The 21,734-nt window shown below is 42.6% G+C and overlaps 6 protein-coding genes across 10 annotated transcripts; 3 read left to right on the forward strand and 3 right to left on the reverse strand.

The window, feature by feature from the left end:
- Positions 1–80: 80 nt before the first annotated feature.
- LOC129590183 (6-phosphogluconolactonase-like) lies at positions 81–2,556 on the forward strand. The gene is made up of 4 exons (XM_055485264.1): positions 81–379; positions 488–703; positions 791–933; positions 2,041–2,556. Exons 1-4 carry the CDS (start codon positions 139–141, stop codon positions 2,332–2,334), a joined length of 894 nt encoding a protein of 297 aa, XP_055341239.1. The 5' UTR covers positions 81–138; the 3' UTR covers positions 2,335–2,556.
- Positions 2,508–5,459, reverse strand: LOC129589370 (RAB6A-GEF complex partner protein 2-like). Its single transcript, XM_055484113.1, is given in 9 exon segments — positions 2,508–2,985; positions 3,102–3,279; positions 3,546–3,673; positions 3,746–3,946; positions 4,270–4,372; positions 4,374–4,423; positions 4,570–4,805; positions 4,911–4,975; positions 4,977–5,459. Coding segments are annotated over 9 exon segments (1,257 nt in total). The 5' UTR covers positions 5,037–5,459; the 3' UTR covers positions 2,508–2,749.
- Positions 5,460–5,672: 213 nt separating this feature from the next.
- On the forward strand, positions 5,673–7,535 carry LOC129589211 (uncharacterized). The gene is made up of 4 exons (XM_055483803.1): positions 5,673–5,773; positions 6,330–6,400; positions 6,473–6,745; positions 7,006–7,535. Exons 2-4 carry the CDS (start codon positions 6,373–6,375, stop codon positions 7,299–7,301), a joined length of 597 nt encoding a protein of 198 aa, XP_055339778.1. The 5' UTR covers positions 5,673–5,773; positions 6,330–6,372; the 3' UTR covers positions 7,302–7,535.
- Positions 7,536–7,727: 192 nt separating this feature from the next.
- LOC129589379 (protein transport protein Sec16A-like) lies at positions 7,728–11,497 on the reverse strand. The gene is made up of 4 exons (XM_055484125.1): positions 11,440–11,497; positions 10,459–11,372; positions 9,264–10,295; positions 7,728–9,195 (listed from the first exon to the last, which is right to left on the reverse strand). Exons 1-4 carry the CDS (start codon positions 11,495–11,497, stop codon positions 8,011–8,013), a joined length of 3,189 nt encoding a protein of 1,062 aa, XP_055340100.1. The 3' UTR covers positions 7,728–8,010.
- A 1,160-nt stretch (positions 11,498–12,657) lies between these two features.
- LOC129588689 (mothers against decapentaplegic homolog 3-like) lies at positions 12,658–16,835 on the forward strand. The gene is made up of 7 exons (XM_055483035.1): positions 12,658–13,494; positions 13,565–13,626; positions 14,523–14,654; positions 14,726–14,938; positions 15,217–15,675; positions 15,932–16,163; positions 16,290–16,835. The coding sequence occupies exons 1-7, from the start codon at positions 13,283–13,285 to the stop codon at positions 16,324–16,326; spliced, it is 1,347 nt and encodes a 448-aa protein (XP_055339010.1). The 5' UTR covers positions 12,658–13,282; the 3' UTR covers positions 16,327–16,835.
- Positions 16,768–21,554, reverse strand: LOC129588658 (scoloptoxin SSD14-like). 5 transcript variants are annotated; one of them, XM_055483024.1, is made up of 13 exons: positions 21,287–21,554; positions 21,074–21,163; positions 20,581–20,635; positions 20,186–20,219; positions 19,911–20,130; positions 19,550–19,797; positions 18,720–19,073; positions 18,370–18,519; positions 18,170–18,312; positions 17,913–18,106; positions 17,580–17,820; positions 17,393–17,506; positions 16,768–17,281 (listed from the first exon to the last, which is right to left on the reverse strand). In XM_055483024.1, the coding sequence occupies exons 3-13, from the start codon at positions 20,584–20,586 to the stop codon at positions 17,120–17,122; spliced, it is 1,866 nt and encodes a 621-aa protein (XP_055338999.1). In that variant the 5' UTR covers positions 20,587–20,635; positions 21,074–21,163; positions 21,287–21,554; the 3' UTR covers positions 16,768–17,119. The 5 variants fall into 5 exon arrangements, with proteins under 5 accessions (XP_055338999.1, XP_055338981.1, XP_055338973.1 ...); XM_055483006.1 differs by having other exon boundaries at positions 20,972–21,163; XM_055482998.1 differs by having other exon boundaries at positions 19,911–20,219; positions 20,972–21,163.
- Positions 21,555–21,734: the final 180 nt, after the last annotated feature.

The raw sequence follows: 21,734 nt of genomic DNA on the forward strand, positions 1-21,734 counted from the left end.
GGCCCAATCGAAATCTGCGACAGTAAACAAACAGCTGACTCATGTTTATCCAGGTGGTTAGAATTTTCTCCTACTTCACTAACTTCAGGGTCGTAAATATAATATTACAGTGCTAAAAATTTTAACTAAAATTGTACTATGTACGATACGAACCGAAGTTCTTGTAAATCGGATTTTTCAACACAAGGTCATAAGACGGACAAAGCGTTGCTTTTTAGTATTTTCTTCCTGATTTTGTGGAAAAAAATTATGGCAGACGGTAAAAACATATCGGTTTTTGAGTCCTCCTCGCAGCTCGAGAAAGGTTTGACAGACCTGTTGAAACAGATCTCCGAAAAAGCTATAAAAGATCGCGGAAAATTTATGCTGGGCGTTTCAGGTGGGTAGTGCACGTGGATTTTGAATTTTTTAATTATTGGATCACTTAGAATAACCATTTGGGTCTTTGAACTTTGGAATGACTTGAAAGGCTTAATTGCGATGCTAGGTGCCAGCATGGTTAAGCAGCTATCTGCCGCCATTCCAGCTGTTTATTCAGAAAAGGGGAATCCCGAATGGAATAAATGGCACATTTTCCTCTGCGATGAACGCGTGCTGGGCTTCGACGATCAAGAAAGTACTTTTGGAGCGTACAAAAAAGATCTTCTGACTAAGGTTCCGCAGTTGGAGTCGCAATTTGAAGTTATCGATCCATCCCAGAACGGTTAGCACGATTTACGAAAAAGCAATCAACTAACCCGCTACTGCTCAAAATTCAGACAGTAGAAATTTCGGATTTTTATTTTAACAGCCGAGAAGAACGCTCTGATCTACCACAATCACCTGGTGAAGCATTTCGGCAATGCTATTTGGCCCACTTTCGATCTGCTGTTGCTGGGCATGGGTCCGGATGGTCACACTTGCTCTCTTTTCCCGAATCATCCGCTGCTGACTGTAAGATACTTCTACCGGGTGGCTGAACAAAATGGCCGTCTGTTTTGTCATGGTGCGCTGGATCCGTCCAACACTTTATTGACGTTATCCTAGTTTCATTCGATAGAGCAATGCTTTTAACATAAAAAAGTTAAGTTAAGTCAAAAATTTCCATAAGGCTGAAATTTTTTATGAATTGTTTTGTAAAACTGGCTGGGTTTGGATGATGTCCTGGAAGCGAAAATCTGAAATTACCCGTTTCTAAATTAAAAATTCTTGCTATTCAACTAACAACATTAATGTAGCTTATTTTACTATTTCTGGTAGAGAGGTTGTTTCTCGGTTTTTTACTGTAAGGAACTTCAGTATTCTAGCAACCATGCTTGGCCAGTGCGCTGAAGAACACAGACTTTGCACGAGTAATTCTCGTGAAACCGGCAAACAAAGTTTTTGAAAGCAAATTTCTAACCAACGTTTTAAAAGCTTACCCGATTGAATTTTGTTTCAAAAAGGACAATGTGTCAGCTACATTTTAAAGTTAAATCTGCCATTTTTGGTGCAACCTGTCATGCAGTCAAAAATTGTAACCGAAAATACTCGAAAATACCAAATAAAAAACCGGCATTTTTCGAAAAAGTCACAATATGTCTTGACTGCATAACTCGTTCAGCGTATGCAGCACGACCTCAACTTTTTTTTGTATTGAATGAAAACGTATTTGGCTAAACAAAACAGTTAAAAATATTCAAAAAGTCCGTAAGGGAAAGAAATGGCGCAAGATTTTAAGTTTTGCGAGCTGGGACACGAAAAATTTGCAGACAGTTTCATTTGGCATCATTGCAAACGAAGACGGCTTAATCTTTTCAAAAACTTTGTTTTAGGTTTTGTGGCTAATAAAATTCTCTATCGAATGAGCCTAAACAGTTTACGGTGCGAAAAAGGGTCTGCGAATAACAAACAAAAACAGGAGACGGCCATTTTGTTCAGCCACCCTGTATGCAAAGACAGCTTCGAGGTTCTAATTACTTCAGCGTAGTATTTTCCATGCCTCGACTGACGGACATAAACTAATGTGTTGTGTGTCTCTGTAATTTGGATTAATTTTTGTGAATTCTCTGTTGTTCTCAGGAAACTGGTCGTGCTTGGGTGGCTCCCATTAACGATTCTCCCAAGCCACCTCCATCCCGTATCACACTGACTCTGGGTGTCCTGAACCATGCTCGTGTCGTAGCATTCGTTACTACCGGCAGCAGTAAGGCTGATACGCTGAAGGAAATTCTCGAAGGCGGTAATCCCAACAAACTGCCAGCGGGTTTGGTGCAGCCCACTTCCGGAAAGCTGCTGTGGCTGCTGGACAAGGAGGCCTCTGCACGTCTGACCGGTGTGAAAATGCATTCCAATGAAGTCAGAGTGGAGCTTTAGGATGCATGGAGGATTGGAGGTTCAGTTTCGAATTTTATTTCAGTTTTATTCGTTTAATTTGACTACTCCTGTTTGATTGTTTTTTTTTGTACGGAATTTGCTTTAAAAATTGCCGGTGTGCTGGAAGAGAGGCTGTAGTTGGTGATTTCGAATTTAATCGTGCTCCACATGAGATGGTAAATTACTTTTTAATAGGTTCAAGTAATAAAAAAAACTATCGAATTCACGTTTCTTGGCATAAAAATAAACCAACAAGTTTCCTGGAACGAGCAGCACCACAACAGCACTAAAAGAGTGGAAAAATAAATAAACGATCTGGCGATAAAATCAATCAAAACTTCCAAATGACAAATCAAAACAGATCCAGATTAATAATTTCGGTCACATAGAGTGAAAAGGACGTGCATACATGATACTACAGTCTAACTCTCACATCCGAACCGAGACTGTCGCGCAAATGAGCACTCTGCACCTGAATTGGGTCGGTGGGGAATATTTCGACCGGAACATCCCATACTAATGTTTCCACCGGGACGCGCAGCGGAGGCCGCCACAATACGCTCTGTTCGGCCTGGCCCACAGCCGGTACGTCCAGCTGCAAAATCTCGCCTGATAAGGCAAATTCCAACCGGAGCTTCCATTTTAATTCCACTACAAAGTAGCACTTGTTATGCAATTACTTCATAATGCAATACACCGTGAGCCTGCTGAACGTTGTAAATTGATTATTGCACCTTTTGCACATCAAAATACCCGAACTAACTCACTTATATCAGAAGAGAAACTGGGAGTTATATGGAGAGGCACCGGTAGGATGAAGTTGGTTTGCTCCAAGCATAAACAGAAATCGTGTACTTTGCCGGCGATAGTTTCCGTTGGAGCAATGTTCTTTGATTTGCGGTGTTCTTCCTTGATGCTTTCCTCACTGATCAAACTGACAAGGTACTGAAAACACATTTAATATTGCCGTATAATCAAACTGTCGATTGGGTAGTACACCTAGTAAACTTGACGCCAACTCATCTACAGATACAAAATTACTGTATGCAGTATACCAGTAGCGTTCAGGAATCCGGAGTGACATTTTGAGCAACAGTATGACCATGAATATCAGCAAGCAAGATTAACACTTACTACCCGATTGCGGCGTTCAAACCGTTCCGTGCTCAGTTATCTCAAAAATTCCATAAACCGAACTAGCAAGGGCTTACCTGAACACAAGTAATACTGCGATCTTTAAAGTCGAACCGTCCCAAGATGTCCTCGCCAAGGCGAAACTTAGTCTTAGAAAGACTCAGTTTGCCTATTTTTCCGCTACTGGACTCGATATTGTACGTTTCTGCAATTAAAACGGAAACATTGGTATTTATATTTCGAATCACTACACCGTATCAGTACGCTTATTTTGTACTCAATGATTTCCGGCTTGTTAAATTGTCCAAAATTTCCATGGCCGCTTCGATGGTAACAGCAGGATAGGAAGCATGAATTCCGTTTTCTTTTGTCGCACCATTTGATCCATTTGTTTTTGGTGCTGAGGCATTCTCAGCCAGGTCCTCCGTAATTGCGAGCATTCTCAGGTCATCGTTCAAGTTTAACAAGTTTTCCAAATCTACAAGAGTAAATGCCGAACTACACATAGTTGACCAAAGTTCGGTATTAGAAAGGGTTCAGAACAATTCATAACAGAATGTAACGCGGTCCTAGCGGAGGCGTTTTAAATGTAGTACAGTAGTGTACGCCAGAAGATCAAGTGTAATGAGTACTTGTATGTATTAACTTATTAAGTATATGATCTATCCAAGACCAAGCAATTAAATTCAGCATTTTTGAGCACTCACAACAATAAAAACCCTGACACCAATCCAAAACGCAAAAGACGCATATATACCAAAGCACATTACAAAAATACATAAAAACAAAACGACCTTTTACCTTTGATAACAAGAATGTACAGCGGAATATGAATTACGGTTGTATCGCGTCCGAGCACTTGGCAGCCGAATGCTAATTTCCATGCATACCGCACTAAAATCCCCCCCCCGGAACGACGGAACATCCGATTTGGGGATGGTTTCCGAATAAAGCACTACAAAACAGAAAAACAAGTTATTCGTTCGGTTATTATTATACACTTTAAACGTCAATGTATGCAATTTTTGTAAATTTCGCTATGCTCAAAAAGTCAGATTCAGAAACGCATCTAATGGTAAGCGCTGTACAAGAAGCACAAACCATTAAATTCTTCGCCCGGAGCAAGAGATAAGCTGCCAACGAGAAGTTTGGGTACAGTGGATACCAAACAAAACGTGTTCTGATCCGACAAATTCGTCGAAGAATCCCTTCGCTTGCCTAGATCAGCCTGCGAGAAATCTGCAGGGAGAACGACTTTGGATTCCTCCACACTGCATTGACAGTGTATCTGTCCACTAACGAAAGCAACGGATGCCGTCTCGCCTGGGCCAACTCCACTATAAAATTCTCACGTTACTGTCGTTACCATCAGTTCTGTCATTTCCGACCAGCAAGAAAAGCAGCAACATGCGATTACAAAAACATACTTTGCAGTTGTCGACGCTTTTGCAGATGCGTCTTTCTCGCCAGGTTCAGCGCTCGAGTTGCGAAGAGTGATCCAGCATTCTCAGGACTTCTCCAGCAAAATAGATAGCGCCACGCGTTAAACGCGCAGAAATTTCGATCATGGCCCACAGTGCGCCAGAAGTCCAAAGACAAGCGGCCAGTAAAATGTTGTGAGGCCCGCAGATTGGGCTTCATGCACGTAATTCACGGAGCGTCACGGGAATCTCCACGAGTGCTCTCCACATAAGATCATCGCACTTGTTGACTTACGAACAGCTGAAGAGTACTGAAATTATTAGTGCTTTGAGACGCGCACACTTGCGTCTAGCTCTATCAACTGTGCGAACACCGCCAGTTAAGTCCCAAGCTCAAACAACGAAAGCAATACAGGGTGCGGAATCTGTAGATAACAGTACTGCACAACAAACACAATTCATTAATTACTAATATTACAAAGAACAAAACCAAAGCACATTACAGGATTTCACATTTTGTCATATTATTGTACAACATTTACAATTTTATCCGAATTTCATTCATTTTTGACCTTGCCTCATTTACACGGCTTACATAAAATTAATTAATGTCCATGTCACCAGCAAAACCCATACAAAGATCGACTGGAGGCGGCAGCATGTATTACAGTCAACAAAAGACAAAAAACCATGCAGTTTCATGGTTTTTTGTCTTTTTTCTCTCATTGTGTGACAAACCGTACGTGATTTGTTTAAATTGTTATTCGAAAATCGGCTAACATCCTTGTATTAGTCCTGTCCCACTGGTAACGAATGCTGACGAGTCCGGTTTCGGCTTTGTGATATGAGACTTTTCTAAGTGGGAAGTGGGAAGTGGGAACATTGTAAGTGGACCAGCGAGCACTGCGCAGAGTTAATGTACCTCCTATCGTTCAGATATTCAAACGGGCTTGAGTTTTTTATTTTGTGATCCGTTCCCGGACGCAGCTGAGCAATTTTGATCAACCAGTAAGGGCTTCGCGGAAGATTGCCTAATGGCCTTCCAGTTTCCCTCGCCCAGATCTAAATGGCTCGCCGGTCTTCTCTTTCTGCACACTGCAGTGACGATGGTCAGTGTGAATGTGCCAGTGGTGCACGAATACATCCAGGACTTCACCGCGGCTGCATGGGCCCAGATTAGGAAAATTTTGATAGTACTGTCATGCAGTGCCGATACCTTCGCCAACCTCCATGTTTTCGCCGGTACGGCAGGGATCTTGATTCAAGTCCTGGACTTCCTCGAATGTTTTTTGACAATTTGGAAGGTGGTCGTCCAGCATGTAGCTGCGCAGTAATTAGATGAGCTGTTCCTTAAGCGTATTTACGGTTTTCTGGGCAGAATTCATCCTTATAAATCTGTATATTTAATTTGTTTCTAGTTTGATCCGTGCGCCTTTTCAGATCCCTTTCTGTGTGGACTACGGTCACTTGCGTTTGGGGGATAATGATAATTTTTGGTGGCAACGATAATGGTAAATTGAAAAATGGTTTCTGCCTTATCGTTCATCAGGTGTTTTCTTCATAATTTGCATGTGGGTATATAGTGAGAATGACGACCACCGCTTTGATTTTTGGAATTGTTACCATCAGCGAAATGTTTGCTTCCGGGAAACGGTCCACACCCGACCGGCTGCCGTTACAACTCAGCGCAAGTCACTCGTCTTTCCAAAATCCGCCACCAATGCACTCAATGAAATCGCTTCTGGACGTCCCGGATGCTTCTAATGGTAAACTCGACAACGTTCGCGGACGTCGTCGCTCTGCTCCGGCGGCAGTCTCGCATGCGGGAATGAAGAATTTCGCAGTGGATGCGATGGGTAACTGGTTAACTGCGAATAAAAAGCCAACCATCCAGGGATTTAGAATTTGGAATTGTTAAAGCGCATTCTTATTGGAAGGTCAATTAATAGCGCAAGAAGTGCTTAGATGTTTGTACCGTTAATGTGGTCTTGCTCTAGTCTTGTTTGACGTTTCCGCCTTTATTTATTGTTGATAATTATTAACCTCTTATTTTCGTTTTCTGTCGTATTACCAATTTCGAAGACACTAAAAACTTTTTCATTTTGGTATTTTTCAGAAACCGCTGCAGTGTCGCAGGAAAATGCGGGGAAACAAACAAAAGGATGCAGCATTAGATTACGGCTTCCTGTAATTTGCGAGAATGTTGTGGAGGATTCTGTTTTGACTGATAAAGTGGTTAATCGGAATGCAAAGGACTTGCCGGGCTTTGGTTGCAACTCTAGCGATATTGCTCCGCAGTCAAAGAAACAGTCTTGCTTCTGGGGGCGTTTGTGGCAATTTATTAAGGCTGCTTTGATTGGAATGTGCGGTACGATTGGACTTATGGCTGCAATTTATGTGGTCATCCTGTAGGATTCCTCTAAACTAGCCAATATGACGTGATTACATTTTCACGATTTTACTTTTTCACTGTACAGAAATAGCAGTATGCTTGAATCTTGAATACATTGCATGATTTATATAACCTTGAGAATGTTCAACCTGTTGGATTTAGCTATTGGTGCAGATTTAGTATTTTTAATTTGTTCTGACTGACGTTCAGGTACTGCGGAATATCGGGTCACTATAGTCGAGTTGAAGTAAATGATTGCCGAAATCTGGAAGCCCTAGAGTAGTAGGTGATATGAGTGTCCATAATTTATTGTTTATAGATCTAGAAGTATTCAGAATATTCCAGTTTGTTCGACACAATTTACAGAGAAACGGTGAACGACCACATCTTTTCCAATTTACGACCACATCTTCTATAATTTCAGTGTGGCGATTAGCGAGAGCACATTTGGCAGCGTGGCTTACTTTAATTAAAAGATACTCCACTATATTAAACAAGAGAAAATAAATAAGTTTCACACGGAAAATAAAAATATTTCATCGGAAAAGTGATGCACGTTGTCAAAACAGCCTATCATTCACAAGTCAAAACATTCCACGTGTACTATCCCGGGCAAAAAAAAGGGAAAAAAGACGCATGTCTGGTACAAAGCAAAAGCCGCAGAAAGACTATTATAAAAGTACCAAGTACGGTACCATTTTTCACAAAATTTCTTCACGATAGCAGCTTTCATTCTTCTGGAATGGTTGGAGCCGGTATGAAGTGGTTCGCTAAATCGATGGGCTTCAATGGGGCAGCCTGCAGCGACGACATTATGGTCGCGTACGGATTGTATCCAGCATTACTCGGTCCCGCACCCAGACGAAACATGTTGCCATTGGGAATGGACGGCATGACAGGTGCACCGGGGGGAAACGCACCCGGGAACTTAGGCTGACTAAAGTTGGGCTGTGGGAAATCCAGTTTCGGTGGCGGAGGTACTGCTGCTTCCTGTTCGCTATCCGGTTTACTGGTGTCGATCCAGCGCTTCTTTTTCTCATCGTATATCAACGTCTTTTTCGAATCATCCGGTAAGTGGATCTGCTTTGACCTCCCGAATTTACTGAAAATACTCTTCCCAACGTTTTTGACTAAGGTGTTCTTCCCGAAAATATTAGGGAACCACCGCGAGGATGGTTGGGTTGGAGCACTTTCGTTACCAGTCTGTTTAACAGGTGGTTTCCCCATTTGGTCCAAATCATCGTACATCCTTGTTGGATCATAGATTTGCGCCGGCACATTTTCTTTGTCATCCTCGGATTCAGTAGGTAATTCATCCGTGGCAGTAATGCTGGCGAAGTGTTCCGCATTGCCCGTATTGAAGGTCGATGAATCGGGGGACGGTAATTCCTGAGTTTTAAAAGTAGGCATAAACATACTGTGAGGCGGCGCATTCGACGCGGCGGCTACGGGGAAAAATGGAATCACAGGAGCAGTGCTCTCCTGTCCTGTTTCCTGAGCAGCAGTTATCGGTCGGCTAACCGATAGTGAATCACTACGAGCTCTTTCCACGGAAGAACCTCGTCGAAACTCCACTGTTTCAAACACATTACTCCCAGAGAATTGTGAATCTCTCCGAACAGCCTCATTCTCCGTCTCCATCGGAGTTAGAGAAGGCGCATCGGTTTCCATTGAGAACGATTCTCTTCTGGAGCTGTTAGACTCGCTCACGGGTTCATAAAAAATAACATTTCCCGGTTGTATCTCTTGCGGAGCAGCAAATTCAGTGGCACTGGAAAGTGACATAACGTCGTTCCGTTCTACAATGGGTGCAGTCGATGTCTGTTTGTTACAGTACGAATTAAAAATATTCCATATCCACCGAAACCACTCCTCGTGCATAACAGATTTGGCTGCAAGGGTGTTGGAAATTACCTGAAAAAAACCTTTAATGAGATTTTACCAACAGATAATGCAGTGCAAGTCACGAAAGTGATACGTACCATCTGAAACAATTGAGCATACTTTTCAAAGGCCATTTGCACACCATAGTCCTTCAGCACAATGACAATACTTCGACAATACTCCATGGCAGCGACATTTAAATCATTGTCAAGCAAGGACTGCACATAAATTAGTTCCATGCGGATCAAGTCCGCATTAGCGTGTAAGTTAATACCCTGCAGAATCTGTGCCAAATAAACGAAAACCTCCGTCATGAAGAAGTGAGATAGCTGAAACTCTTGATCATTGCCTCCAATAAGCGTGAACGGCTGCATCTCGAAACGGCGTTCGGGACTGCCAAAAATCGCGCATATATCCCGACCCATTGGTAATCCCGTCAAATGCAGCAGTTCTGCCAATGAATCGATGAATTTTGAGCGCAGTGTAGCCTGTCTGATGAATCCCGAACACGCTAATACCGCAGCCAAATTCGATACCCAATCTTTAAAACAGGATTCCACACTCGGCATTTTTCCGCAAGCTAATGAACATACCGTATGCACTGGATCACCACGCTGAAGTTTCTGGTCCAAAGTTCGCATCATCAGGTCTACTGCCTGATGATTTTTGCATTCAATGTCAGAATGAATGGTCTGCAAACACATCGCGAGCTCCCAGCATTCGCCATTCTCTGCATGAATAACCGCACTCTCGATATCACCGGCTAACATACACCGACGGACCAAAATCATTTGGCTTTCGGAGTAACGCTCACGACCAGTTCGACCATTTAGTTCACTGCGCAGGGATGCCACCGACGAACGCCCCGGATCTTGCAGCAAACGCGACAATATCTGTGCTACTTCATAGGGACGGGAATTTTCACCACACGTTAAAAGATGAACAACCAAATCCCAGAAGACAGACTCCATTTCGGAAACAAACGTATCATCAGCGTCCCGTGCCAAACTACTCATATGCCGACAAAAATCCACCACTCGCTCACGAAGGTCTCCTTCATCCCATAGCATCATACCCGGAAATATTTCCATTTCACTTCGATGTTTCTCGAAATCTCTTTCCAAATTCGCCTATAAAGAAGTAAAAAAGTCTCATCGTAAAAAAACAAGTGTGCCCGGAATGCGTGGAACTGAACTAAAATGAAAGGAATGAGAAGAAACGAGATGAAATAAAGCGTGTATGACACCTAAAAACAGAATATACATATTTCTATGTAAATGATGAAAAAATTACCTTTATCACGACGGCCGACGATCGACCAGTTCGAACAATTTCGGCAGTTCTAACCGATGACAGCAGGCATCCCCTCCAGAATCGAGGCCGTAACGGTTTCGCTACCACGGAAGTTCTCCTCACGGGGACCGCATCACTTCGGGTACTAATCGGCTTAAACGCAGAATTAAGGGACGGTCCCGGAAACGATGGCCTGATACCAAATGGCGTGGCCACGGCAGGTAGCTGTTCTCCATGAGTCTTTATAAATGCACCTGGGGTTAGTGGCACACTCGGCGTACCAGCCGCCGTCGTCGCCGCCATCCCCACCAGATCGGCCGAACTAGCAGGCTTGGACATAACCGGTTGTGGCCACATGCCCGTCGTCGCCATGGGCGAGTAAAGTTGGGACATGCCACCATAACCATACATGTTCATCGGCTGGTGTTGATGCTGCATGTTGGAGTGCCTCAGCCAGTCCTGATAATACTGCCTGAGATATTCGTCCGTCAGGCCTTCCGACCGGAAGCTCTTTTCTGAAGCCCGCGAATCCCTGCCGTTGGATGGACGTCGTCGGTCTCGCTTCAGGCTTCCGTAGGAATGATCATAGCCGCTTCGCTCCGATTCACTCGGCCGAGGTTTCTCATGTCGAAACGATTCGCTATCCTTGGGTCGGCTGCTCTTCGCCAAGCGCTGCTCGTCGTTTGCGCGGGAACTATAACTGCTCACGCGGGATCGATTGCCGTCCACTCGGTGCTCGCCATTGGAATCCAGCTTCAGTTCCTTCGGTCGTTCGCTGCGGACGGAATTCTGCCGCGAGGTTTTGCCCCGCGAACTGGACGGCTCCGGGAGGAAGTCCAGCTTCCCCGTTGCGCGGGGGATGTGGTCCGCGCGCGGACAGTGCCTCACGAGACGAATGCATACTGCGCTCGGCACTATTCCTCAGGGAAGAATTGGCTGCTTTAATTTCGTGTATATTATTCTTGAGTCGTCCAAATATGCCGAGTATTTCCTCATCGTTTGGTGTTTGAGCTGGGGCATTGGGCGCAGACTCGCTCATACTTTGAAATCATCGAGGAAACCTGGTCAGAAAAACTGACATTAATATTTACTGCTGTCAGCATATCAAAAGCCCAACACATTGGTTTGCACAATTTAATAACAAGCTAAATAAACCGTAAATTCCAACTAAAAATGAAAATCCAGTCGTTCTCTAACACAAAATTAACACCCAGGATAAAGCTGCAAGCAGTGCTGCAGTACTTCGACATTCTAAACGACTTTAGAAATAGCATAATTAGCCAATGCTGATTAGTAAAATTAATATGACAAATCAATAAGACCGCAGTAATTTCGTTTCTCGATTGTCGAATGAGCATTTCTGAGCATAGCAACAACCTAATGGGATCTACGTCTGCCAACCAGTTCAACATCAAGGTTCAACTACTTGTTCACGGGAGGCCGACGACAACGAAACCTTTACGAGCCACTTGTCCATGTCCTTGGCGCTTAATTATACAATTTTTTTAAACATGCAGTTGCTCTTGACATGACGCGACTGAGAATTACGGCAAATCTGGGAGCTCTTACTGCATAGTGCGTACCTGCGCCAGCCGTGCGATGTTCGCTTTTCGCTGGAGGAGCGAAACACTTTATCCAAACAATAGATTCCTGTCGCTCTCAACAAATAAGTTACAAGTTTAATCTTTGAATATTCCTTGTTCTCTGTCCACCAAGGAATTTCACCAATCCCAGATAACTCTTGAAAATATTCCCATACGGTGAAATGCCGTGAAAACTTTTTTACCCAGCTGCGAGGTTTGAGGACGTGTAACAGCGTAACAGCGCAAAACACTGCAGGCGAGTGTGCCCATTCGCCCAGCCCAGACGGCGCGGCGGTTTATATCTATACATATAAAATTTATCGGCATCGGTGAATTTTATTATTAACCAGTAACCGCTATTAAAATAATACTAAATAGTGATTTTCTTCGATTTTTGTTAAAAGCAAAATAAAGTATGAGTACTAATGTACAGTACTAAGGTAAGGACTAGCCGACTAGGTATTGAAGTACAGTAGCCTAAGAAATCATATTGATATTGCCCTATAGTGAGTATAGACGCTATAGTATTGTATGTATTTTTTGTACGCCCAAATGTCTGGGCAATGGGCTAGTTCTAGCTCTGGTTGCGCGAGGAGCACCGAAGGCTGAATGTAATTGACTTTGAGTTCGATAATCCGCATTCTCCGAAGTCTGAGATCCATACTGTTTGCTTCGTTTATAGTGTGCAGCGATCACCCATTATCTGCGTTTTTGTCGAGATTTTTCATAGTTTTGATTTCTGAGCTGGAAGATACATCTGGTATATGCGTCAGTGCCGCAGAATCTTCCAACCAGTGTGGATGTCATTCTCAAAACTGCAGCTGCAGATTTGCTGAGACATCAACTTGTGACTTACCTATCATTTCCAGCACTTCTTTTTTCAATGCGAAATCTTCACCTCTTAATCCGCGGGAAGACACGGAGATTTTGGGTGTTTTTTCAGTGTTAATTGTTAGGGTGTTTCAGTATATTGCACATCTGTCGTTCGAACTATGAAGTGATCAAAGTTTCCTTCTTGCATGTTTTCTTGTTGTATAATGACAATGTAATGTTCCTTGGCTGGAGTAAATTTTTTGAATGTTACTTGAAAATATTCGGTATCGTTAACTTAATGGTGATTTATCAATGATCTGACGGGCTATCTATACAAACAGTGGTTCACTGGCTTGAACCTTGTTGTTGATCTTGATTCCGATGTTATGATTGTTATCCTCGTTTCTGTGGACTGCTAAGCATCAAGAATGACTTCCTTTTTTTCCAACCCCGTAGTTAAAAAATTGATTACATTTAAAAAGACTAGCCCGACAGCTTCAGAAGCGGAGGAGAAGTGGACGGAAAAAGCTGTGAAGGGTCTGACGAAGAAGCTCAAAGGCAAAGGCTCCTCGAGCCTGGAAGACTTGGAAAAAGCTCTTGCGTCGCAAGATAAGCACAGTCCATGCGTCATTATCCCTCGGTGCGGCACGTTTCGTAATCTTATGTGCTTTGTTATCAATCGTTCTCGTAATCACGGCTTATGATTGCAGCAATTTGGATGGGAGATTGCAAGTTAGCCAGCGCAAAGGACTGCCTCATGTTATTTATTGTCGTAAGTTGCAATAAATAATCAATAATGCTGCTTTTTACGGTTTCCCTTTAAATACTGACAAGCGGCAGAAATTAGTGTACACCGGTTTACTAATGAGATCTCTTTAAGTGTTTTAAAATATTTACTGTAATATTAGCGCAAGTTATTTGTACGATGAGTATTTGCTCGGATAGTTTGGCCTCTGGCTTTGGCAGGTGTAGCGCTCTGTGATTTTTTATCGCTGCATTTTTTTGAATTGGTTAATTATTTTATTTTAGCTGTTTATTCTTATTTCTGGTGACGGCAATTTGTCAACTGCATGATTTTTGAAATTAGGAAGTAATAAACGCTACTCGCTCTTAGACTTTGAACTTGATACTCGTATTTTATCAAAGTTTACTTATGGTTAAAACATGGCGATAAGATGTTTAATATTTTGCATCGCGATCGTGCAAATATTGGTCTGATACGATTATGATTCAAGAAATAGTGTAATGAAAAATGTCTCCCGAACATGTGTTTGCAAACCAAACTGGACTTGGGCCCGGGAAAGATATATAGCACTTACCATGGTTAATTAATTTCGGAAACGTCACGAGGCAGGGCATCATACACATGTAGGCTTGACGCAGTTTTTATGTGCGTGCTTCATTTTATCAACAGTTCCGGTAGTGTCTTTGCACCTCGTGCAGCGTTAATTGTCTGCTTTTTTATGTTGATTTCGAATTTGTTCCGTGACTAATACGGTATTATAGTAAATAATCAAATTAATATACTACCCCTGGAAAGCTGCATGCGCTGTGAATTGTTAACTGGGTACTTGTGGTAACAATTATCTTTAGCCGATTAGATTAGTGTTTATCGCCTCTTACATCTTTGGCTTTCATGTAAGTTTCAAACACCATTCTAATTTGCAGGAATTTGGCGTTGGCCAGATCTTACTAATCACCATCAACTGAGGTCTGCCGACACTTGTTCAAACGGCTTTAATGCTAAGAAAGATGTTATTTGTGTTAATCCATATCATTACGATCGCATTATAGCGCCAGGTACGGCTGTTTTCCGCTTCATATTTTCTTTCGATATCTTCGATGTCCTTTACTGTATGTTCCTTGTTTAGCTGATGTGCCGCCAGTACTGGTGCCAAGAAACCACGGAGAAACTCTTCCTCCTCACTCTGATGTACCACTACCGGATGACTTATCGGCCAGTGGTGTTCCAGCTAATGCCGATCTTCCCATGGATTTAAACGAGCTTTTCTCTTTTTCCGAAGTGGGCTCTCCTACGTTTTCGGACGATAATGAAATGTTGGACACGTCTGACGAATTGACTGGTAATTGTTTGTGTGTAGCACTGATGTGCTTAAAAGGATTGTTTTACTTTTGATTTCTTTTGGAGGTGCTAATAATTTAGTATCAAATTTGGTATCAAAATTATCAGAGGGACATTGCTGATTAATGTTTTTTTTGTTTCTTAACGTAACAGAATTTAAATATATGCGAAGAAAGTTATTGCTGAGCTCACTCCTAACATTTTCACATTTTTTAATTCTTTTAATAATTTTATTTAAATTTCTTGTTGGCACTTATTTACCTTTGCCTCTTTTTTTAGTGGACGTTGAGTCATCATTCTCAGACGATATTAACAGCGTGGCTTCTCCTGTGAGTAACGGGGATACCAATGGCCATACCACTATGACTCCCAACATAGATCTTGCGGACGTGGAACCGGTCAGTTATGCTGAACCGGCGTTTTGGTGCTCTGTAAGTTATTACGAGTTAAGCTCGCGAGTGGGAGAGACCTTTCATGCATCCCAACCTTCGTTGACCATTGATGGCTTTACTGACCCGTCGAATTCGGAGCGGTTTTGTCTGGGTTTGTTGTCCAACATCAATCGGAATCCCGTAGTGGAAAATACTCGACGGCATATTGGCAAAGGATTACGGCTGTATTACATTGGAGGAGATGTGTATGCGGAATGTCTTAGCGCTAGCGCGGCATTTGTGCAGAGTCCGAACTGCAATCAGCGTTATGGATGGCAGCCAGCTACAGTATGTAAAATTCCTCCAGGTAAAGAACCGACGATAAATATCAATAAATTTAATACTTATCACCGTGGTTATAATTGTTAGTTGATGGCAGTGGTGGCCGTAGTGGAATGACTGACTGTCATGTCGCAATGTAAACATAAATAAAGAATAAAAATTGTTAACCTTTTTGTGTCGAAGACATATTCTTGAAAGAGATTCATTTACCGTTCTGGATTCTTATGTATTTGCGGGTTTGTTAACTTGCTGCAATCACTGGACTGAACTCTTTCGTGCAGGGTGCAATTTGAAAATCTTCAACAATCAGGAATTCGCGGCTATGCTAGCTCAATCGGTCACTCAGGGCTTCGAAGCGGTGTACCAGCTGACAAAGATGTGTACGATCCGAATGAGCTTCGTTAAAGGATGGGGAACGGATTACCGGCGTCAGACGGTCACATCTACACCATGTTGGATTGAGATCTACCTCAATGGACCCCTGCAGTGGTTGGACAAAGTTCTTACACAGATGTGCGTCTGTTGCATTAACAAAACAATGTTTATTCGCGTACATATATTAAGACACAAGTTCGTTTGGTACTGCCGTACAGGTAGATGATCCAGGTAATAGAATTACCCTTTGCTGTATTTTTGCAGGGGATCACCCAGAGTTCCTTGCTCCAGCATTTCGTAACCATGATTATTTCTTCCGTTTTTCGCGATTTTGAAACAAGGCATTTCGTACGCACTCAACAGTGGAAAGGCATTTACTTGCGCAGCTTGCCTTAATGTTGTAGGAGATGCTTCTATTGAATGTTGTTTTCATGACTGCGTTTTTCTTGTTTGGGCATTGCTATACCTCGCTTGTAGCTAAGTGTATATGATTTGTGTTCTACAACACGATGCACGTCTTCGCCGCGCATAAGCAGGCGCAGATATCTTTATTCTCTTGGTGCAGTGCCGGTTGTTTTGTGCTCGCTTTTAAGATTTTCGCTTTTAAGAGTGAACTTGTGAATTCTTATCTTGTCAATGTAGTTTTACCCCAAATTTTGTTGTTTATACGTAGCTGGTTTGTGTACGTTATGACATGGGTGTCGTTTTTTGGCAAACTTTGGTAATGATTGTTTTGTTGGTTGTTTCTGTTGTTTTGTTTATTTTAACTGCATAGATGCTGAACACTTAGATCTGAAAATAAAAAAAGTTACCTTATTTTCAGATTTAACTTCTCTAGCACCGGTAGAGGTCAAAAGCCGTGCAAAAACAAAATTTCTGATTACTGTACGATGAGACTGCGACGGCGGCTCAGTAATCCGCACAGCTAAACACTTATCAAGTATTTTCAGATGCTCCAGTACCGCATACTGCAATCGCTCCTAAAACTTCCAACAAACAACTTTGTAAAAACAAAAAAATCCATATCCACTCTCCAAGGAATGAACGAATAACCGCTTAAAAATTTTGAAATCTGCACAGAAAAACAGCGGAATTTACACTCCGTCAGGTAATCCGCCTTTTCGCCCATCAGCAACCGCATGGATTTCCCCTTTTTGTTGGACGTATATAACCTCCACGGCGCTGTAAACATATCTGTACGGTGCTTTGCTTTCTTCAACTTTGTGTCCTTTCCGTTTCAGAGATTCCAAATGAGTCTAATAGAAGCAAAAAATATCTAACAAACTTAGTTTGTAACTGATTAACGCGGACGGTGGCAATGCAAAAATTTTTCAGTAACCCATTGCACCAACTCGAAGCACACTTGCCTTATCAAATTGTTTTTCGTACTCAACATGCATTGGAATAAGTTGATGGTGCAACCGAGGGGCATCCAATGCGGACTTGAGATCTTGGCCAAAAAATAAAATCCGAGTCAGAACCTAAAGAAACAATTGTTATCATTGACGAAAAAGAAACTTAAGAATACAGAAGTGATCACGCCTGAAACCATACGTTTAATAAACCGGAAATAATGCGTGTACCACCCGAAGCACCGGCTACCAGCTTGACATTGCCAGCTGCATCTATCAGGATCAAAGGACAAGTACTGGACTGTGGTCGCTTTCCGGGTTCGATTTTGTTTGCCTCGGACGGTGGTATGCCAAAATAATTTGGCTTGTTACTGGTCTTGAAGTCATCCATATGGTTGTTAAAAATAATTCCCGTTGATCGAGAAATTCGATAAGAGCCAAATCTGCAAAGGCTTTTTCCATCCATTACCGCGTATAACAAAAAATTCAATGCCACTGTAAACGAAAACAGGATCTAGAACAAGCAGTCTCATACATTGTATTTATGCTCGTGCTATAGGCCACTGCATTCCCGTCTTTATCAATAACGGAGATATGTGCAGTTCCACCTTGGTTTACAGTTCCTGATTCTTGTGCGCCATAATGACGAGGATCCTCGAACGTTTTCTCATCACTAATCTTTCGCCTTGTATTATCCAAATACTCTGCCGAAAGCAATTCTTGGACAAACTGTAACAGCAGCATAAAATAAAGCCTGGTCTCTTCGTCGCAGTTCAGAATGCTGTTCTTTACCCTGTCTAAACCGGGAACAAACAGATCATCACTCAAATGAGATCGGCGAGCGTAGCCAAACTTTAAGGCTTCCACGAAACGGTGATAGAAAAGTGCCTTTTCGTCATCCGTCATAGACACCCAAGCTTTACTGTAATTGTATCCTGTAAAAATACAAAGTCTTCGTAACCGAATCAACAAAATACTTAAGAAAGGTATACCCTTCAATGTTCCAAAGATATTATGGAGTACAACGTTTCCCGAAGGCAGACCCACGCCCATCAGCGTCATATTGTCGGAGATTTTCGTGGACAACGGCTCGCGCTCCTGCACACGATATTGTGCAAAATCCGCGAGTTGAATGATGCCTCCTATAACAAAAATTAAAAATCGATTAGATAGCATTAAAGCACAAAACATATACAAATACGTTAAGACACGCAAAACTTAATCGGAGCAGTGGACGCCAACACTGTTCGATCGAATAGAAAGCTAGAAATTCGGAGCCGGAATTCAAGGGACAGAAGAATAAAGGTAGGAGAACCCACACAAAAACATAACAAAGTCCTACCTCCTTTTTGAATATCACCAGCAAGTTTCTGAGCGATGGAGCCATTGTAGAATTCATGGATGCCCTTTGGATCGTTGGCAATAATTTCCAGTGTATCAGCAAGAACAGGCGAAGCCACAACATCACCTTCGACGTACGTCTGTCCAGTCGTTTCATTCATAAATAACCGCCTCATATCAGAATCCGCAAAAGACTCCACCAGATATTTCTGATTGTACGCCAAGACTCGGGCAAAGAAACCGGTAACAGTAACGCCCTCCCGCGCTAGTTTAATAGCTGGCTGGAACAAATCTTTCCAAGGCAGTTTTCCGTAGCGCTGATGCAGTTGCCACATACCGGCCAGTTCTCCCGGCACTAAAAGAGTAACCCAAAAGAAACCAATCGTCGTATACGAGCTTGCACAGTGCGTAGAACTACTGCTCCTGCGAAAGCTGGGGTAGAATCTAGAACTGCAAAATTTAGCTGCTACTTTAACTACTAGCGATAAACGATATAATCGGCACCGAGTACAATAAAAAAATACAGTTTACATTACAATACTGGCTAAAATAATAATAACAGCAGTTTTTAATAATAATAACATAATATAATAATAATAACATAATATAATAATAATAACATAATAACAACAATATTTTAGTATTGACTAAAATTAAGTCAGATCTTCAACTTTCCAACGGCCATAAAACTTGAAACGTACGCGAAGTGTTTTCGGTCATACAGAAATTGAATCAGGCCAAGCAAAAACAGTACTGCTATCACCGTGTTCAGAAAAAGCACACCAAATTCCCAGGCAGTGTTCGTGTTGTTTTAAACCCGGAAGCAATTACCTGCGATAGAATGCCACCCGTAAACTGGTGAAACAGTACTGTTTTCCTCGTTGACAAACATGTCTTCCGTGGCACGAATCGGAGCAACTTCCCTAGCATCGATCGTGTGGCCAGTTTTGTCTGTGCCGTTGTAGTACATGATCAGAGCCCCTCCGCCCAATCCACTACTGTACGGATGGACAACGCCAGCGCAAATCGCCGCTGCAACCACCGCATCTGCTGCCGTGCCGCCCGACTGCAGAATCTGGCTGTATAGAAGCGAAAAGAATAAGTAATCACTATCGTAGTTGAGCTTTAAGGACAACAGCAATCAAGTACGATAAAACTGGAGAACAACGAAAATAATAAAGATCATACTCACTTGCCTACGGCCGAACAGACCGGAACATCGGCGGCAACGGCTTGCTGGCGATAAATTCGCACCGTCGATTCTACGGGCCAGCCTTGAGCGGCACGACTGGCCAGGTCATCGAAATCCACGGGCTGGGCCTGCCCGGCCTGGTCCCGCTGCACAACAACGCCGTCGGGCCCCGCTCCACGGCCTTCCATGCTCGGCTGGTCCTTAGCGGGCCGCGCTGTCCCTACCGAAGCGGTTATGGTGGAAAACGACAAGAAAACCATTACAACGAGCATTACTGCAAGTAATCCCATTATCTTCCATCGCCGTTGCCTGTCACAATAAACAACAGCATAATGTATTGTATTAAAGAGCGTCTACGTATAAACTACTGCGGAAATCCGTTCCCAAGTGTTAATCGCAAAACGAACAGTTTACAATTGAAAAAATTTCCTACTGAATCGTACTGATTATTAGCTTATTTGTCCTTTTCGAGCAAAAGTGCCAGATTTTTTGTAAATTATCAGTTTTCTGTAGTAATAATAATAGTATTAGTTTAATATTGGAAAAAGTACACTATCGACTTTTCGAGACATGTTGCAAAAATGTTAATAACATCTTGGGTTAATAGTTACAAAGTTCGGAGATTAACAAGTGACTCTAAAACTGACATATCAAAAATTTACCAACCAACCTGCATGGTGCGAAGTACGTCCGACGCGCTGAATGTTCAGACGTCCGCTGATAGGCTGGAAGAAAAAATACTACAGAATTCCTATCATTAGGATTAGCTGCCGATGCAGTCGTGGAGGGATCAGTACGATCAGCAGCAGACTGATTACAGTAATGCAGGCGCGATGCCATTCCGCGTTGCTAAGAAAAAACACACAACAGCGCACAGCCTCACAACTGCAAACGATTCAATTTTCCAACACACACACACAGAAGCAGTTGTCCATTAATGCTGGGCGCGCGCTGTTCTGATAAGCGAAAACAAGCGGTAAACACTAAACAGCAGCAGCAACTTCATTCAGCAGCCAAAAAAGCAAAGTCCAAGTAGAGCGGTGTGTAGATAGATTTCTCACCAATATGCGTTAATCTCATGGGGAAATCGATGCATTTAACAGTGCGTAAATTTTAGAGAATCCCATACAGTACGGAGCGTTTAAAATCAGCAGCTGTAGCACCTCAGAAATCAGAAACGCTTAACAAATCGGCCAGCCATTGTGGTGATCTTATCTGAAAGCGATGTTTACGAGCGGCCATGAGATGCCATCCTGCAAATAAATCAAATTAGCAAATGAAGCAAGTGTCTGCAACGTAACAGACAGCCACTACTAAGACTACTTAGATGAAGTTCCATCTGTCAGGGAATCCCGAAAGTACTCACGTACTCATACCTTATGCGGGCATCCTCAATAATCCCATGGAAGTATCGCTGCAGCCAGCGTCTACGATCTCTGCGGCCTTGCGTACAGGATACAACCGAAAAAACCAAGATTCTCAAGTTCAAAAACAAAATGAATATTAGATTAGGAAGGGTAGGAGCCAGTTAAGATAACATTATTTTATCATAAATACGCGCACAACTCAATGTATATTTCTGTTGATTAAAAATTTAAAAGAGCAAGGAACACTTATTGCAAAATCCAGCAGCTGTTTCGAGATTTGTCGTGAACCGAAAGCGGAAACATCCGCTGGAATTATCTGCAGTTAATCAGGCAACCACCGCCCGCATGCACAATGGGTGCCCTTTTCGGGGTGCAGCGCAGCGCAGAGTCGTTCACTGCGGGCTGTATAGTGTATACAACCATACGAGACCCGTTTTTCGTAAACCAAAGTGCCTCG

The sequence above is a fragment of the Paramacrobiotus metropolitanus genome, unplaced genomic scaffold, assembly GCF_019649055.1.
Source record: "Paramacrobiotus metropolitanus isolate TYO unplaced genomic scaffold, Prichtersi_v1.0 Parri_scaffold0000002, whole genome shotgun sequence".
In the NCBI taxonomy this organism is placed as follows: domain Eukaryota; kingdom Metazoa; phylum Tardigrada; class Eutardigrada; order Parachela; family Macrobiotidae; genus Paramacrobiotus; species Paramacrobiotus metropolitanus.